This window comes from Crinia signifera, chromosome 8, assembly GCF_055691185.1.
Source record: "Crinia signifera chromosome 8, ASM5569118v1, whole genome shotgun sequence".
Lineage (NCBI taxonomy): Eukaryota > Metazoa > Chordata > Amphibia > Anura > Myobatrachidae > Crinia > Crinia signifera.
The window spans coordinates 40,481,602-40,502,182 of NC_139224.1; the positions used below are offsets into that span (position 1 = coordinate 40,481,602).

The 20,581-nt window shown below is 43.3% G+C and overlaps 2 protein-coding genes across 6 annotated transcripts in view; one reads left to right on the plus strand and one right to left on the minus strand.

The window, feature by feature from the left end:
• The window catches only part of CACNA2D3 (calcium voltage-gated channel auxiliary subunit alpha2delta 3), an 876,035-nt gene that overhangs the window by 75,959 nt on the left and 779,495 nt on the right, over positions 1–20,581 (plus strand). The gene's annotated exons all lie outside the window — the stretch shown is intronic.
• Positions 5,797–19,804, minus strand: LOC146026888 (uncharacterized). Its single transcript, XM_083157940.1, has 5 exons — positions 19,708–19,804; positions 19,316–19,531; positions 19,077–19,115; positions 18,142–18,864; positions 5,797–5,846 (listed from the first exon to the last, which is right to left on the minus strand). Exons 1-5 carry the CDS (start codon positions 19,802–19,804, stop codon positions 5,797–5,799), a joined length of 1,125 nt encoding a protein of 374 aa, XP_083014066.1.

Consider the following 20,581-nt stretch of genomic DNA (forward strand, 5'->3'; position numbering starts at 1 on the left):
TGTTAATGTTTTTCCAAATATAAGAATGTCCGATCCAAGGTGCAGTTTCAGAGACCGCAGTGCTGCCCTAGGCCACTGAATACATAAAGGAACAGCAGTACCCCATTGCAGTACTGTGAATCCATGCATTTGGATGCGAGGGGATGTGTACACTTACTCATCCTCTAGCATGTGGCGCACAAGTGAAAAATCATTCGATGGTCGCGACCATCAATTTTTTTTTCCTGTTCGCAAATAAAAGACTGACTGTTCTTTCTAGCAGCGATGATCGAAATGAGATATGAGATTTATCGGAAGATTGAAGTCGCATGTTGTTTCCCGTATACTCCCTGGCAGCTACCTGGGTGGCAGGGTGGAATACGATACACCACATGCGGTCCTTTTCCATACAATGTATCGGATGCGATCCCAGTCATGGTTGCGGGATCCGATAAATGTTTGTGGTAGCGTTCACTCTAGAATTTTGTGCGGGCAGGTTGCCGTGGGGCGGACCGGGCCCGCCGATGTCACAGCTGTGGGTGGTCCTGGGCCGCCGATGTCACAAAAGGGGCGTGCCCGGGCTGTGATGTCATCAAAGAGGGCGGGCCCGGCCACCGACGTCATTAAAGTGGGCGGGCCTGGCCACTGTCGTCACCAAAGGGGGTGGGCAAGGCCACTGCCGTCACCAAAGGGGGCAGGCCCAGCCACCGCCGTCTCCAAAGGGGGCGGGCCCAGCCCCTCCGAAAGTTGCTGTGCTGCCGGGGAAGCGTCGGGCATCACCGTCTACGGCGGCGCTGGGCTTCCCTGTGCGGTATTTGTGGCAGCCACGGTGATCTTTGGTTCTAATCCAATGCGCAAGGGACAGAGCATCGAAGCTGAGGGAAAACACATACAATTTGACACTTTCCCAGCAATTTCTCGACCCGATGGATAGGAATCGGGTTAAAAGGGCCATCAAAGATGGTTTAAGTAACCCTGCTTGTTAGAGCTTATATTCTAAAGGAATGGATATCCAGTGTTTATATTTTCCACCAATAACACATACATATTACCAACTCATTTTCCGATGGGTCTGATGACCTAGTAAATGTCGTCCAGCTATAAGTTCAACATCATTTCTTCTGGGCTCTGTACATCACCAAACAGAGAAAGCGGAAAAAAAGTATAAACTGGTGTCCTAATTGTATTTCAAATATATTCATTACTTCCATGTCACTTTGATGAATGCTATATTTACGTAGCACAAAAGTAATGTATTCATTTTAAGGCATCTGAATCCAGAGACAGATAAACTTAGTACTAAATTAGAAAATTAATTTGAACAAGAAAGCCCGTTCCTTCATTGATGTACGGATCCTCTGTTTTCTCTGTTGCCTTTAAAGAGAAAGCTACCTTTTACTTTCTATTACATCTGGCAGGACATATGAAAGCACTGGGTTTTATGCAGGAAATAAACCTGTGTATTCTGCTTTTGCATATACTTGTCAGGAGGCAGCAATAATACTACTGATGAATATGACTGATACAAGGATAAGACATCCTGGGGCTTATTCTGAGTCAGAAGTGATGGCTTCCTTTTGCCGCTGTAACATGTGCGACTTTATGCCGATGCCGCTACAGAACCCATCCCTAGTGTACCTACATGTGTATGCATTCCTCCCAACTGTCCCAATTTTCACGGAACCTTCCTGTTTATTTGGGCAGGGCCGTAACACCGGGCGCTGGAGGGGGGGCGCTATCAGGTCCGGGGACAGCCAGCGGAGGTCCGGTGACAGGCAGCGGGGTTCCTGGTAGCCGCTGTAGCGGCAGCTAGACTCCGTCTGTCTCTACTCTCTCCTACTACGGCGGTGGCGGGATGCGCTGGTGATGACTTTGAAAAGACTTGCCGGACGCTGATTGGCTGAATTCAGCCAATCAGCATCCGGCGAGTCTTTTCAAAGTCATCACCAGCGCTTCCCGCCGCTGCGCTAGTAGGAGAGACGGATGGAGTCAAGCTGTCCCCGGACCCCCGCTGGCTGCACACAGGAGGTATGTATGTTGTCAGCAGGGGGGGGTCTCCGGCGGTAAGGGGAGGAGGGGGGGGGGGCACCAAATGACTGCCTTGGCCCGGGTACCGGAAACCCTAGTTTCGGCCCTGATTTGGGATGGTCCCGCATCCAGCCCAGTTCCGACAGTGTCACGTGGTGGGGGGCAGTTGGGAGTGCCCACTGCTTACCACTGAACTGCTGAGCAGCGGTGAATAGATGCCCTGCGCATATGTACAGGGTATATTCACGGGAGGCAGAGGGATGGGAGTACACAGTGCTGACCACGCCCCCAATGTGATGCAAATGGGGCGTGGCTTCACAATATTGGCATTATGTGTTATGCCCCTCCCAGCATTATGTGTAAACCACACCCCTCCTGACTGAAGCTACATCCCCTTTTCGAGCCGTGCATGGCGGGCTGTGCTGATGTCCCAAATGGGGAATTCTGTAAGTTGGGAGGTATGTGTATGCATGTGCAAGGACTGAGATACCCACTTTGGCATCTTCAGACGGGTCCTGATTCATATGTTGGCAGAGTTGCAATTGCTGCTGTCTTCACAGTTGCACTATTATGCTAATGCAGCAGGGGATGGCATACAATGGAACAGTACAGGGTGACAGATATTATAGCATGGGCGTGCGCAGACCATTTTTTTAAGGGGTGCACCATTGGAGGATGTGTCTATCACTGCCTACTGGGCATCAATGCAAACTAAATAAATCATTCCCCCATACATACCAGAAATGGGGACAGTGCAAAAAGGCACGCTGCAAAAATTTACACTGTAATGCACATTATACATAATGCCACACTGTAATGCCCATTAAACATAATGCCACACATCGTAATACCCTATAAACATAATGCCTTACACCATAATGTCCATTACACATAATGCTGCACACGTAATGCCAATTACACATAATGCCACACTGTAATGCCCATTAAACATAATGCCACATGCCCTATAAACTTAATGTCAAACACTGCAATGCCCATTATACAAAATGCCACACACAATAATGCCCATTACACATAATGCCACACACTGTAATGCCAATTATACACAATGCCACACCGTAATGCCCATTAAACATAATGCCACACATCGTAATGCCCTATAAACATAATGCCACACACCGTAATGCCCATTACACATAATGACACACACCATAATGCCATTTAAATATAATGCCACACACCATAATGCCCTTTAAACATAATGCCACACACTAATGCCCATTAAACATAATGCCACACATGGCATTGCCCATTACACAATACACCACATACGGTAATGCCCATTACACATTATACCACACACCATAATGCCCATTACATATTATAGCACACCATACACCATAACGCCTATTACATATTATACCACATAAGTGAGGCTTACCTACTATACATGCTCATTGTCAGAGGTATATTGCTCAATGTTGGGGATACATGCTCATTGCCAGGGGTTTCATTCTAGTTGCCATATGGAATTACATGGTCGTTGCCCAGGGGGAATTTACATGCTTGTTGCCAGGGGGATCTTACAGGCTCATTGCTAGGGAAAAAAACATGGTTGTTGCTATGGAGTGCTACATGCTCATTGCTGGGGAAGGGGGGTGGGGTGTTACATGCTTGTTGCCAGGGCGAATTAGATGTTCTTTGCCAGGGGGAGGTACTGCATACAGACACATGCATGCAGCTGGAAAGCCTGTGGGTTTGTGGCTGGAGGTGGTGGTGGCGGCAGTGGCAAAGGGGGTGTGTCATCATTAGGGGATGTCTGGGCACCCCCCTGCGCACGCCTATGCATTACAGTAAATACATAACAAAAATTAAGTACAGGTAACAAAGAGTGCCACAATACAACACACAATGCAGCTTAGATGTACAGATGGAGCCGTGCTTATTCAACCACCTGGCGCACCAGAGAGTTCCAACTCAGCGTGCCATTCGACGAGAATGGAACGCACGTGCGTATGAGACGCTCCCGTGCCCAATTTGTGGCAATGGGACGCGTGTGTGTGTGTGTGAGACGCTCGCGCGTCCCCATCTCGAGGACCAGCACATTGAGACGGAGCGCTCTGGTGCACCGGTTGGTTGAATAAGCACGGCTCCATCTGTATGTAGCGAGGGAGTAGTCATCATGCTACCATGGGCTGGCGGTCATAGGCAGGAGATGAGCATTTACCAGCAGGAGAATATTCGGGCAAATATGCTCGAGGTAAGAGGGCCCTGCTCTGAGCTTACAATTTAGAGGAAGACTAAAAAGTAATTTAGAGCCGCTGCAATCGTCTGATTTTCAATTTACACTAAAAATCTGACGGTCATTAACTAATGATATTTTTACACACAAACACAACGCCGATAAACGTCAATGCCAAAAGTACAGTACGGATGGTGTAATGGTTAGCATTACTGCCTCACAGCGCTGAGGTCATGGGTTCCATTCCCACCATGGCTGCGTGGAGTTTGTATATTCTCCCCGTACTTGCGCGGATTTCCTCCGGGTACTCCGGTTTCCTCTCACAATCCAAAGATATAGGTAGGCTAATTGGCGCCCAACAAAATTAACCCTAGAATGTCTGTGCGAGTGTATATGTGGTAGACAATATAGATTGTAAGCTTCATAGGGGCAGAGACTGATGTGGATGTTCAAATATTCTCTGTAAAGCTGCGGAATCTGTGTGCGCTATATAAGAAACTGTTAATAAATAAAATAAATAGAAACATAGAAACATAGAATTTGACGGCAGATAAGAACCACTTGGCCCATCTAGGGCGGGATTCTCTAAACTAAAAATGCAGTAAAAACTCAGTTATCGGGGTTTTTACCGCATTTTGGGATGCTGTAAGCATCCCCCGCCGGGTTACCGCGGCGGGGGGCATCGCCAGAAAAATCTGGCGATGCCCCATAGAAGCCAATGGGCTTCTATCGCAACCCTCCGCTTCCCCGCGCCGACCCCCCGCCGACCCGCATCGCCCCCTCCCCCCTCACCTGTGTCCGGGCAGCACAGCGCAGTGCTGCCCGGACCTGTGACCTCCTCCCTGCACTGATCCTCTTCCGGGTGCAGGGAGGAGGAGAGCCCGGCGCAGCAGCAGCAGCGCCGGGTGTGTGAGGGAGGGGAGAGCCGCCGGGACCTGCTGGGACCCGGCGACACTCACCGCAAAGGACAGCTCTTAACGCAAGAGCTGTCCTTTGCCTTAATTATAGCATATGTTACAACATATGCGATAATTAAGTATGCGATGGACGGCGAAGGGGGGCGGAGATTCTTAGAGAATCTCCCCCCTAGTCTGCCCCTTTTTTAAACATGTTACCTCAAACCATATCTGATCCTTATTTCTTTGTAAGGATATCAATATGCCTATCCCAAGCATGTTTAAATTGTACTACTGTATTTGCCTCCACCACCTCTGATGGAAGGCTATTCCACTTATCTACTACTCTTTCTGTGAAGTAATTCTTCCTCACATTTTCCCTGAATCTTCCTCCCTCTAATAATAGAAAATAATAAATAAGTACAGTTAAATAACAAAATGAAATCCAGGTATTATTTTTTCCTCCCTTATCTTCAATTTAAGGTAAAAATATTGATCTGTAAGGCGACTTTGTGTAACTTTTCTGTCAGGCATTGTTATGTCTATAACCTCTGCCATATGTTACCCATTTGTTCCGTTTTATGTCACACGGTGGCAGCATCAATGAGACGGCATTAATGTTTGTGTCTGACCTGCTTGGAAGCAGATTGTTTCTGGCCAGAACACCGCTCATTTATCAGTAGATATGGGTCATGGTGTGGCGTAATACCAGAGCTTGTTGCCCAGTTTCTCAAAGTAAACTTTGCCAAAAATAGTAACGTGTTTTATAAGGTAAAGGATAACGATGCTGTAACAAACACTGCAAGTAGCATATAATATATTTAGGGGAATATTCTGATTCACTCGCAAAGGCACAATCACTCTCTAATGGACAAAACCATGTGCACTGCAGGTGGGGCTGATGTAACCTGTGCAGAGAGGGTTAGACTTGGGTGGGGTTTGTACTTGAGTGAGATCTATATAAGTAGATAAGGCACACTTTTTCTTCAAACTAATTGGTTTTGACAGGTCCACGCCCCTTTTATACACTTTAATATCAAACGCGATATCGAGTTTGATATGTCTGATATCAAGCCCGTATCACGTTTGATATGAAAGTGGTATAAATAATATTAACCCCCGTATTAAAATATAATTGGTTTGATACTGTAACTTCATACACTGATATTGGCTATGTGAAATAACACATATATAAAGTACGCTTAATGTTATCTTAATCAGCTGGTAGAATTTCTAAACATAATGCTAAAAAGATGTTAGAAAAATATGGTATACAACAGATATATAATTCGTAGAACTGTAGATCTTGTTTTATATCAAATTTGATTTGTGTAGGATGTCTCGCAACGCTGATCATCAAAACAGCCGGCTGAAAGCCTGGTATTATAACGTTTTAAAGCCGGGTAGTTTTTGCGGCATTGATAAATATTATAAAGCTTTGAAAAATAAATTTAAAAGGTCCGATGTGAGAAAATGGTTACAAGAGCAAGACGCGTACACATTGCACAAACCGGCTAGAAAAAACTATAAAAGGAATATGATATGCGTATCGGATATAAATCAACAGTGGCAATGTGATTTGGTATCGCTCATAGATCTGGCAAAGCACAACGACGGAGTAAAATATATACTAACAGTCATCGATATATTCAGTAAGAGGGCCTGGGCTGAAAGTCTGACTGCTAAGAGCGCGACGACTGTCGCTAAGGCTTTTGAAAAATTATTCCAACAGGGGGACGTACCGAGGAAACTACAAACCGATAATGGTAAAGAGTTTCTAAACAAAGTCCTAAAAAAGTTGTTAGAAAAATACGGTATACAACATTTCACAACCAATAATGATGTGAAAGCAGCCGTTATAGAACGCTTCAATAGGACTTTAAAAACACGAATGTGGCGATATTTCACGGCGAATAATACATACCGATATATAGACGTTTTACAAGCGTTCATAACCAGTTATAATAACACATACCATAGAACGATTAAGCGGGCGCCGAATGAGGTGGATGGCTCTAATGCGCTGGATGTCTTCAAGACGATATATGGCGATTACTTTAGAAGTAAGAAAACAAAGGCTTGTTTAGCGGTCGGGGACCACGTTCGTATCTCAAAATATAAGGATATATTTCAGAAAGGTTACGAACAGAGTTTTTCTGAGGAAATATTTGTAATACGCGGCGTGAACACTAAAGGACTTAAGCCGCTTTACACGTTGGAGGATCTCTACGGGGAAGCTATAACGGGTAGTTTTTACCCCGAAGAACTTCAAAGTATACCGAAAAACTATAATAGGATTTACAAAGTGGAGAAGGTTTTAAAAAATAAGACGGTTAGAGGGAGGAAATACGTATTAGTCAAGTGGCGCGGATACCCCACAAAATTTAACAGTTGGGTCGCTGCATCAGAGATAAAAGATATATAAACAAAGAGGAAGATGGATGACAAACCCTTCTACATAACATTGCCGAGTAACGCCTCAGCCGATACATTTCCACAAAATAAGATTTCTGACTATGGCCCTTATTCTGATCGGTGCGGATATTCCCGCATTCTTACGGTGCGGTCCGCACGCCACGGTGTTTTGCCGCGTGCGGCCATCGTCCGTAGAAACGCCCACGTGTCCTCCGCATTCGGACGGACTCACTCTTTAAGAACAGGGCGTGTTTACGGACGACATACAAAGCATGCGTGTGCGGGAGAAACACTCCGATTCGGCACGGTATTACAGAGTATTACAGAGTATGCTCGGGAATACCGCATCCGAACGGGAGCCAAGCGGTGCTACCGCACGTAAGCGGAGTATTTACGCCAAACAACCCACTATGAAGTAACTTCTGCTATACATCACATGACCCACTTATTCAATTACCTATCCTCATAAAAAACTTCTTATTTTGAATTGGAATCAATTAGATGCCAATATATCCTTACAAGCATGCCTAACACATGCATTGCACACATTAACCCTTACAGCAATTGAAGTGCAATGGTTTCAATTAAAGCACTGACAAGCGTCCTATTAGTGAGTAATGAGTAAAGGAGTCGATTCTATTGGGTTCAGGTGTTAATGCTTGTAGTCATTAGGCGTACGTTCGCCTAGCGCATGAACGAGTGGTGTCCGCAAAGCAATAGTACACTTGTGGACACCGCACATTTCTGCCCTTTTTGATCGCGTGCATTCGGAGTGGTTTCCGAATGTACGCCCCCCAACATAAGTGTACTCCCCCGTGTCCGCCCATGTTTCCGCCCCGTTTTGCCCACTTTGAAACTACGCCCATGTGTCATTCCGCATGACGCCCATAATACGCCCCTATTTCCCGAATGATAGCGGTGAACAGTTCTGGACGGGATCTGGCCGAACTGGTACCGAGTCAAGGCGTGGCACATGCGCGTTGCGTTCTCCACGCATGCGCAGACGCCGTAAACACGCGATCCGAAAGTATGCGGTAAAGTCCGCGTCAATCAGAATAAGGGCCTATACCACAAAGTTAGCAAGGCCTATAGACTTAAGTGGAGATTGGGAAGTAGCTCTTACAGAAATACAATACCCACACACCTGGAATACAATCGATGTGCGTGATTGTGTGTTGAAAATAACAAAGTGGGATGGGACGAGCGGTACAGTAACGAGGGTTTGCGTTAAACCGGGGTTTTATGAAACCATCGGGGCGTTACTGTTTTCTTTCAACGCTGAAATTGACCGACATAAACTGGATGGTTTAAAACTATTGTACGATCCGCTTGAACGAGAGATAATCATCGACAACAAGGCGATGTACAACATCTCAGCCGGTCCTAAATTGTCGAGAATACTGGGGTTATACCCGAAAACTAAGTTTTTAAAACCGTGCGCCGACATCAGCGGAGGACAATATACGCTCTTTGTGTACACAGATATTATCGAACATCAGAGGGTCGGTGATAGTTATGTTCCGTTGTTGCGCACCGTTGAAATAAAGGGCCGTAACAACGAGATGGTCACTATACGGTATGAGAAGCCCGATTATGTTCCGTTGTGCAAGACGCATTTTGACACTATAGCCATAGAGATAAAGAATGATCAGATCGAAAACATGTCATTCAAGTTTGGGAAAGCGAACGTGAAACTACATTTCAGACGTCGCAAATCCGAATTTTATTAAAGACAATGGTGGCCGTTAAAAATTATGGTGACCCGGGGCTCTACGCGCAATATTATAAAACACAGGCTGGTAATGGATTACCCGGTTTTCACGGCAGCGCGTATATGTACGGGTGCGGTTTAGGCGGTATTTTTCGAAGCCTGTTCAGAAAAGCGGTACCGCTTTTCCGAAGAGGGCTGGCGATAGCAAAGCCCCACGTGAAGAATGCAGCACGCAACATCGCGAAAGACGTCATCGGACAAGCCACAGCGGCGGTTGTGAGCAAAATACACGATGCAAATCAAGCGAAGCAAGATGGATCAGGTTTAATCTATGCCAGGAAAGGGGCGGCTAAAAATGAACGGAAGCGGGCAATACGACTTCCGACATGGTGCAGACCCCTTTTAAACAAAAAACGGAGCAGACGCGGCTTAATTAAAAAAAGGAAACCGAAGCGGAGGGTCGGTGATATTTTTTAAGCATGTCTTTCATACACAATGAATCCATGGAATGCGCAAAATCTGAACTTGATCTTTTTGACGTACCACCGACGCAGACCAGCGTAGAGAAAAGCCTCTACGTCGAAGTTCAACCTTTGGCGGCATTATCCGAGACCGCTCCGCTTGAATTCTACATAGCGGCCAGCGGGGAACACTACTACGATCTGAACAACACGTTGCTGTACGTGACCTGCAAGATCGTACGGCATGATAACACGGCTATACCTCAAGACGCCAAGGTCGCTCTTATTAATTACCCCATAGCAACTTTATTTAGCCAGGTTGATGTCACATTGGGCGATAGGCTCATATCGCAGTCCAATAATCTTTACGCTTATAGGGCCTACATAGAGACCATACTGAATTATAGCTCAGATGCGTTATCCACAAAACACACAACTGGATTATTCTACAAAGATGTGGCTGGAGAACACAACACAAGAACCCTGGATGGTGTAAACACAGGGTTTATAAAAAGGGCAAGAACAACGACACAAAGTCGAACGGTTGAATTATTGGGGCCGCTACACTGTGACCTTTTTCATCAACATAAACTAATATTGAACGCCGTGGACTTGAAGATAAAACTCATCAGAAACAAAGATGCTTTCTGCTTAATGTCTGCTGAAGCGGAGGCCTTTAAAATTCAGATTGTTGCAGCGTCCCTGTTTGTGAAAAGAGTTCAGGTCTCACCCGCAGTCCGGATTGGACACGCCCAGGCCTTACTGACCACCAACGCCAAATATGCGATCGATAGAGTGGGCATGAAGATCTATAGCATACCGACGGGGAGTCGCGTATTTAATTTAGAAAATCTGTTTTTAGGCCAGGTACCAAAAACCGTTATAGCCGCTTTTGTAGATAATGAAGCGTTTTCAGGAGCCTATGACAAAAACCCTCTACGGTTTGAACATAAAAATGTAAACTTCGCATCCCTATACCTGGATGGAACACCGCATCCGGCCAAACCATTTCAACCAGACTTTGAACACGGTAATGCGGTTCGCGAGTATATGTCACTCATTCAGATCACAAATAAGCAGAAATCAGATTCGGGTATACTAATTGACCGTGAAGAGTACCTCAACGGCTACACACTATTTGCTTTTGATCTGTCGCCTGAACAGGAATGCGCGGAGCATCTGTCTCTAATCAGAACCGGAAATCTACGAGCTGAATTCCGGTTTGCAGGAGCACTAGACCGGACAGTCAACATAATAATATACGCATTATTTGATAATATCATCGAGATCAACCAGAGGCGCGATGTGCTGTATGATTATCTATAAATGAAATAAATAATTTTTATATTTATCGTTTATTTACCAATATTCAGCACCCCAGCAGCGATATGAACACATTACAGATAAATTGTATACTGTACGCTAATCCGGTGACGCGCCTGTTTTTTAAAGGGACCTACCCGTGCGATATGCTACCGAGCGGTAAACTATCGCAATACCCCTGCGCGTTTGTAATCAACACACATACCAGCACCCAACCGGGGGAGCATTGGTTGGCCGTTTATTTTAACAACCAGCGCGAGTGTTACTTTTTGGACTCTTACGGATTAGAACCTGACAACCCCCTATTCCCAAAGGCCATAATAAATTTTTTAAACTCAAATTCAAAAAGAATTTACCACCAAAATAAGCAGTTGCAAGGTTTTAACAGTACCGTTTGTGGACAATATTGTATATACTTTATATTTTTCATGTGTAAAAATTACAAATATACAGCTGTGTTGGCCCGTTTTAGTTTTGATACAAAACGTAATGATCGCTATGTGTCAAACTTTGTAAGACGTCTCCCTAGAAGTCATTGTTTGAGTCGATATACGGGTAACTGTATACAGTCCTGTGTCACCAGTAACCAACATGTGTTTGATAAAAATAATGTGTAATACAAAAATTGTTTGTGTAACTTGTAACTAATGTTGTGATTGAAATGTTGTATGTACATCGCTTATGGTTACTTTCTATTAAAAAATCTTGCTTATTGAACTTTATACCGTGTGATTGCATATTTTTGCAGACAAACTGATTAGAATCAAAGAACAAAACAGCATTTTATAAATCATAATCATATTTTATTGGTACAGGCAAAATGTATTTACAGCAAGATAATCACGAATAACACGATAAACTTTACAGTTAAAACAATACACTAAATACATGATACAATACAAATTAAACGTCATCGTACAAATTAAACACACAAAAATACATTGTATAAAAACATTATAAATTAGTTATATGTTAAAGGTTCAACCACTGCGAATCCTGAAACAGATTTACGGATCTTTTCCTCGGTAGTAAGTAGCCGTGTGGCGTTGTTAACCCGGGGGAATTTAAAACATTTATACGACTTTTTTTAATGTTGTGTATTGGGGAGGCTATATTTACATTGCCAATTTCATCATCGTAGATTTCAGCTTTTAAGCGATCTAACTGTAATCTGTTTGAGGCATTACCAACTACAGTGGACGGGATATTCAACTCAGCCATAGCGCGCATAAATTCAATCCAACCGTTAGGCATTTTATGACTCGTCACGCTGTGATTTTGCGTGATACCCCTTATCAAGTCTAACACATTGGATCCTGGCACTGTGACACCTTTATACATAAACACACCCTTGCGGTCCCAATTCGCAACGTCTTTAGAGCGAACCATTTTACTCATTAGTATTTCACAGTTCTTTTTATACCGCGCATTAACACTGTTCAAGACATCGTGGTAAACAGCGTCGGTAGCATCATCTTGTGTAGGGTTAGCAGTATCCTCAACAGCATTTGCACCGGGTGATAAAAGCGTTAAAGTTGACATTTCTCTATCAGTTTGTTTACTCAACACCAGGTACCTCTGTAACACAGCTGTGTATCGTTTTGCCTTTTCATACTCTGATAAAGCATTATTATGTAGTATACTTATGATCTCTGCATCTAGGCTTTGCGTGGCTGTTTTGCGTATATCATCGCCGGTTGGTTTGTTGTTTAAACGGTCTATCTGTTGCTGGGGGACCAGATACATTTTCTCAGCGTATTCCATCACCGATTAGACAGTAGTCCGGTAATTAATGGAATAGCAAATCCTAGCAACGATCCGATAAACCCACCCGACTGTTTCACCAACCTCTTCTTTTTCCCAATGGCGCATTTCTTATTACAAAGCGATTTTATAAGGTTCCTCTTCTTTTTAAGGTAGTTCAACTGACGCTGTGACAGGGGTATTTTACCTTTAAGCGTATTGAGAGCAATCTCACATATGGCTGTCACCAAATCGTTTGAAGCGTTGGATAATATAGTGTTTCTTTGGGCCGGTTTGGCTTTAATGAGGGTTTTTAAAAGGGCCCAATTACGCCTTATCCTGGTCGACATGTTCACAGCTGTTAGAAGTGGTAATGAATGACTATAGGATGCGCGGTTATAGCTATTTAGAACCCCGCTTCTTAACAACATAAGCTACTGGTGTGTCGGGGGGAAATAAACCGCTTCGTAAACGATAATCATCAAGGGCATTGTTTCTTAAATCAACCAGTAAATAACCGTATGGTGGCTCCGTAGCGGACTCATAGGCTTCAAGAAAAAAACGATATTTTGATGGGTACATTTGTCTAGCCAGAATGCTAACCTGCATTTTATCCCGGGGGTTTTTAAACAGGACCATGTATTTTGTGTTTAAATGTATAGTCCTGCTCTTTCTACCTTGACAAAATATGTTTTGCACAAGGTACATGACACTGAGATTACGATGGTGCACATACTTTGTGAACGCTTTCTCAACCTCAGAATTATTACTCGCTGCATCCATCAAGTCATCTATCACCGTTAAATTAACCTTATCAGGGGGAAAAAGCTGGTCGTCGCTAAATGACTCGGGCAACCCCTCTATAAAACGCATACCAGGGTGAACACTCAGAAGTTGGTCATATATCGGTTGCCAACAGGTGTAAAACCAAACAATATTATCAGGTACATGCGTCATATGTGTGGATGCGTGTTGTATTAGCGTTTTCACAAAATAACTTTTCCCCGAATTGGAGGGCCCAGCTAAAATACAGGAGAAGGGGTGTTGAAAACGGATATCCATCTTAATAACCAAATGGTAGGGTTGTAAAATTATCCGTGAGGTTACGTTTAGTGTAAACGCACTTTTGCGTTTTCTGCAGCATACGGGTTTCAATCTGCCAGTACTTTTTCACACGTACTATACCGGGCTGCCTGGTCACAATTTTTTTCTGATCCTCGCCTTTGGGGTTTAAAGGATAATCTAAGACCAGTTCTTTCAGACTGTCAAAGTTAACGTGCTGCTCATTACAAACATTCAACGTTATACCTTTGACCTTGAGGCTCGTCTTGCCGTTGCTTAGTCTATAGCCGTATGACTTGGGGCCGGCTGAAACAAACTCTGTTATATGCGTACCAGCTGGTAGTTCGCTGGTCAACTCCCCTAGATAATCGCCTAATGGCGGATTCCAGTCACCGGGCCTGCTGACAAATATTACAGAATCTGTATCGTGATACAGACATCTATCTTGTAATCTATCCAATAGGTTGTACAACTCGACGCGTGCGTGCGCTGTGGTAAATGCAGCTATAAATATATTTGTTGTTGAAGACCTGGTATAATGGTCTTTGGCGTATTTCCAGTTGACCATAACAGTTTCTGAGTCTATGAAGTCTAAAGCAGACACCTCATAGTGTGGTTGAAAGGCATATTCAAAAAGCTTATCAGGATCTGTCACTAGACAAGTATTGGGCATGTTGCTACGTTGACCAAATTTACCCCATAATGAGTTTAAAAACAATTTAGAAATTTGTCTTTTGGCGGGGTTGACATTTATGTGTTCGTGTCTTAAAGCTATGCCCTCATTTTTTTGATACGCGTCTATGTACTCTTGTTGTTTCACAGAGTCTGTACACCAATCGGGGTAACCAGAAGCCTCCTGTTTATCTCTGAGGTGTGTTTTAATGTAACCTGAAAACAAATCATCAGATCTCTCATCAAAATGCCACACCTCATAGATTTTACACACTTTGTACCCCTTTTCTATAGCAAGATTTATCTCCACTGTGCACCATGTACCGGTTAGGGCGCGGTTTTCTGAGTCATGAACGCACGGCTCACACTGTCCAGATTCGGCGCATGTGCGGCACAGCGGAAACATTAACTTACCATTCATTTTAACCGGTAAAACTGGAAAGAAAAGGCCTCGCGGAGGATTAATTTTTAATTTAACAAAACCGAAATACTTTGTGACATCATCAAAGTCCTTATAAATGATGCGTGGGTGACGTATAGGATATGTTTTGGTCTTGTTGACAAATGGGTATAGGCTAGTAAAGTCAAAATAGTGTATTTTTTCATCGCACTCTGTCTTGTGATAAAGTTTTATGGCGTTAGTGCGTCCGCCATAAAGACCATCACGAGGATCCAAGGGTTCAGGGATTTCCAAACCTTTCAGAAAAACCTGAAGCTCCTCATCAGTCTCCCTCATTTTCTTCCACTCACACCCCCACATCTCCCTTATCTGAAATCCACACCGTTTAAGGAATTGTATCCTTAACTGTGTCTTGTGCCACAGTTGACCGTAGGTTGTTTTAGTCAGATTGTTTTCATCATCGGCTTTGTAACAGTTGTCACAACCGTGATAAAAACACCCCTGGAATTCAAAAGCTGTTGGCACGCCGTTAATCACGGCGTAACCATCCAGACTGTATCTGCCGACTTTCTTCTCACCACCTTGTAAAGCGTGTCTTATACTCACACCTTCTTTGTGTTCTATGTACATTAACCACTGTATGGCAGGTGTTGAGTAACGCTTCTGGGTCTTGTGATAGTTATCACCCGGTACAAGAGCCAATGTGTTTGCCTGTAAATATTTACAACGATACATAGCCATACAAACCGACGCTAAAGTCGTCAGTTGGAATGGATCAACGTGACGTTTAACGGCTACATCTTTTTTCTCTGCCGCTATTACAAACTCCTGTTCTGTCATGGCTATAACGGCTGATCTGAAAGCTGCGCACCCTTTTTGCAATATTCTGACATCCTCTTTACAATATCGTATTAATTCTTTTTGAAAATTAAACGCCTTGTGTTTGTTTTTTTCGTACCACTCTGTAACATCAGCGGCCTCCTCAGGCATCATGTGTTGTAGGCCAAAATATTCTATTGAGGGCATGCCCCCTATGTAATTTTGGTTATCGGCTGTGTTAAAAAAATGCGGGAAATGACCTTTAACGCCATCAAATCCCATGGCCTTTGGAAATCTGCTCAATTTCATGGGGAGAAAATTGAGAGAGTCTATAAACCTAATCTTCAGATCTTTTATTGTGATACACATTATGTTTCCGCCATTAGAGATAAGGGATACTGTATACCGTTCTTTGATGATCTTGTTCAATACAAAATACGCATCATACCGCCCAGCGTTATGGGCTATGAATGTGTAATGCGCAAATTTTGGTTTCATGAACGTCTTTACAAAATCATCGATACAACCTTTGCCCTTAAACTCCCAGGATTTCTCACCCATTAATGTGAGAGCGTAACAGTAGTTTGGTATATGTATACCTGTCTCCTGCATGCATTCAAAATCATAAAAGATGTATTTGGTGGTGGGTTCTTCCGCTTTGATGGGCTGTATGTAACACAAATGATCCGCAAACCCATCAACATATGCCTTGCAAGTAGAACACTTTAGCCCCTGACACTCATGAGACCTGCGACGGTAGAGACAACACCTGTCGCAATAAACATGTTCAAGACAGGATATTTTGCGATCTAAAGCTAAGGATTTGTGCTCCTCTAAACATTCACGCGATCTGCAAAATACCCTACAAACCGAACATCTTAATGCGGAAGCCCCATCATCAGCGCACGCTTGTCTGTGACAAGCCTTACAAAAGAAAAGACAATCGTGGCTATTTTTGCGCTCAAAAGTTCGATTACAGAAGGAACAGAAATTTCTCGATCCGAGAAATGCGCAGATATTAATCAGGCCATAATAGTGTGAATCGTGATATAATACATACAGGGTATCATCGTAATACGATACTGAAGAAAAGTAATGCCAAGACCCATTATTATGATATAATATTGTAATTTTTGTTTTTAAGTGTTTTTCAAAAACAACAACGTCGCTAAAGCTGACTGCTTTATCGATCGGTAGGTTCAAATCCTTATGAATTTGAAGCGCCCGATCATGTATTTCAGCGTCTGTGGCATTACCTTTATCCAGAAGTTTGCAGATCGATGCCGCAAAGCACAAATAATTGTGCGTATTGTTGAAATCATACAGGTGTCTTCTGCGCCTTTCTATAATTAAGCTGTATGGAATGCGTCTAAGGCCGCGACCAGTTAGGGCCCCACCCGCTCTATTTCTAAAAACAGTGATCACAAACCTTAAACCCGTGGCTAATAAGAATTCTGCGTTACTTTGAAGAGTGTTTGTAATTTGATTCAAGAAACTGACAGCGTCTAATGATTCTTGCGGCTTACGGTGTGAGTAGATGGCGTTGTGTAAACCACCCCCCTCCAATCTTAACTGTACACGATCATTAGGGTCAACACCAACCATGAATTCATCAATCATAACCTGTATAGCGTTGTGTACGGCTTCAACACCCTCTGCAAATGATGTAACTCTTTCCAAATTAACAAATTGAAAATGATTATGATACTCAATAGCTCTGAAATTAGGATGGTGTCGCTCATACCTGTTAACAGCTTCTAAGTACACATCTCGCCGACCTTCACCATTACCGGGTGGCGCACCCCCATCTATGTCATTATGCATGGGCGTTGCGGGGTGTTCAACATTGTCAGGTGACGCAGCGTCACCCGGTGATGGTTGGTCCGGTGATTTGTCAGCCTGTGCACACGGGGTTGGGGGTGTGCCTCGCACCCTGTGTTGTTTACGCTTTCTCAGCCTGTATATGCATTTTAAAGCCTGTTTTATTTTCGAACGGCGAAATAAGTGTGAGATTTTGCACGGTACATTTGCTTTAATTCTTGGGGCTTTTTTACACACATGTAAATTACGTTTCAACCCATAACCCACCATGCCTAGTCACTGATTCGTTTCAATTATCTCGGCAAAATGATACATGTTCGCTTTAATAAAATCCCTAGTCCTCACGGTCTCTGCTATATGATTTGATGTTACATTCATGTACATTTCTACAAGTTCTTTAATGATCTCTGGCTTCTTTTTTGAACCATAAAGCTCATCTTTTATACGGTTCAACAGGGAATTGACATTTCTACGCATGTACCCTATATGCTCACGCATCCTCCCCATGACCGCGTAGTATTGTATTTCCGCATCTTGTCCTAATTGTTCCACATTCTGACCCCCATCAACTATGTCTGTCGATACCACGGTCGGCGGGGCATCCGCACCGCCCAATGCGGTTGCCTCGCCGACCGTGGTAAAAACACTGGGTAGTTTTGTGTAATCATCACCCATTACTTTATCAGGGATTCCGGCTACAGATGTTACAGTCTCATCATCATTCTGTGGTGTATCTGAGACTGACTCTTCACTAGGGGTGATAAAAAATGTTTGCCCATTTAAGTCCTCATCATTAGCGGATAATGTAGCTGCAGGCGTGTTACTGACCACGCTTTGCGTTTCTGCAGTATGATGTTCCTGCGTGTCTGAAATTACGATGACATCATCATCCGTCAGCGGCGTGTATCTCTCTCTTGACAGTCGTAAAGTTTTACGAGTCTTCACAGTCTTTGTATTACCGGCAATGTCAATGTCGGATTCAGTAGGTGTTGCAGGTGTTGTAAATGCGTGCGGGTAATCCACATTACTCACGGTTGGCACTGTTTGTAATGCAATTCTTTTTCTCATGGGTCTACCTTCCGAATATTTCAACCTTCTTTTAAGGTCTGATAAATCGGCATTGTTTTCTTGACCGGTTCGACTTTTTGAAATTCTCCGCTTGCTTGGCTTGAAATCGTCGCGCTCGGTGGCCATGATCTCGGCCCTTGATACATTTTCTTGGCGTTGTGGGTCGATCACCGTTTTAGCGGATTCTCCCCCATCCATTTCAGCATTGAGTGGTTGAGCAACCCCGGCCGCGGCTATCATTTTTGCGAATTGTCGCGGATCCGCTGTAAATAAAAAATAACAACGTTTTAGTTACACATTCGCGGACACTAAGACAACCGCTTTATAACACCTTCAGGCCCGCCTCCCAAAACACCCACCCCTCCATGTCGGTTTGCATCTATACAGTCTGTTTAATACCGGTGGCTTCCATTTGTAAAGAGCAATGATGAACGCGGTCCTATATAAGAAACTAAATAAACATTACATTACACACCTGAATATTTGCCAGATCTTTCCATCGGCGTGGTTCCTACTGTAATAAAAATCACACCGTTTTAGTTACACATACGCGGCCACAAAGACAGTCGCTTTATAACACCTTCAGTCCCACATCCCAACCCCACCTTCCTTGTCGGCTTACGTCTACACAGGCTGTTTAATACCTGTGGTTTCCATTTGTAAAGAACAATGGTAAATGTTGTGCTATATAAGAAACCAAATAAATAAACATACACGGGTATTTGTCAAAGGTTTGTGCCGGCATGGTTCCTTTAAACAATGACCAGAAAGCTTGATCGCTGATCTGGGGTCTTTTTGCACCTTTAGCCAAGCTGTTGTGTTGTTTGGCGTTTGATCCAACACCCGCTGTCGGTTCTCTGTATCCGGATGGTCCCGCTTCACACGTATCGGCCCTAGGTACCGTAGGTTCATACCGGCTAGCTATAGCATCTGTAATACATATATTATCAATTAACAACACATTCGCTGACTTGAGAAAAAAAAACGCCATTTAAGTCATGATAACAACAACTCCTGTGGACACTATTCATGATTTTGCGACGATATGCAACATTTAACACAAAAACACATTATAAAAACATCACTAGCCAAGCGTCAAAATTCACCTTGTATAGCCGGGTTCTGGTATAACGGTTTATAGTGTTTTGCCGATGGTAAATTCCAGAGATCATCCATTATGTGTTCTGCATCAGCTTTCGACATAATTGGTGATACTAACAGAGAACAAATAACACATTAATATCACAGGCTGTATAAAAATGAATATAACAGGATATATATTTATATATATATATACATATATATACAGTATATATATATGAGAGAGATCGAGAGAGTGCGCGCGAGATAGCGTGAGAGAGTGTGAGAGACATATTTTTGGAAATTTAGACACGCCCCCGTATATTTCTTTTAACATACATCACATTTTTTGATGGCATATATGAATACCTACATTTTTGCGACTCGGACAAATCAGAGTATGCTGCGTATGGGTTTTCGAATGTCGTCAGATCCGGCCCGACTGTGAAATCCGAACCAAATGATCCAACTTCAGATGCGTCATTTGTGACATCTGAAACTGATTTATGGGATTAACAATTTAATAAAAAATAATATATACATAAAAAATAAAATAAAAATTAACACAACAATTTTGTAGAACGAAAAATACAATCAACACGTGTAACATTTATACCAATAGGGCGCTTGTCTTAACAGACCCTGTGACTAACACAACTGAGCCTTGTAATAATAATTAACACCAACAACGTAACATTTATAAAACCTGTCAATAGCCCCTGTGCCTTAACAAATCATGCCCCTAGCAACAACAATGTGTCCTTGATCTGTAAACTTACATGTATTTGTCTGCTCATTTGACTGCTGTTGGAAGCTGGGTAAATCTTGTAAATCTCTGAGACTTATTGTGTTTGCATTAATGGTTTTGTATTCCTTTCTCTGTAATAAATAATAATAAGT

Coding starts and splice junctions, on each gene's coding strand:
- LOC146026888 (XM_083157940.1), bottom strand. CDS start 19,804: ATGTCGAAAGCTGATGCAGAACACATAATGGATGATCTCTGGAATTTA. Junction 19,532..19,707: donor CCAGAACCCGGCTATACAAG/GTGAATTTTGAC, acceptor TATGTATTACAG/ATGCTATAGCTAGCCGGTAT. Junction 18,865..19,076: donor AAGATCTGGCAAATATTCAG/GTGTGTAATGTA, acceptor TTTTATTTACAG/CGGATCCGCGACAATTCGCA.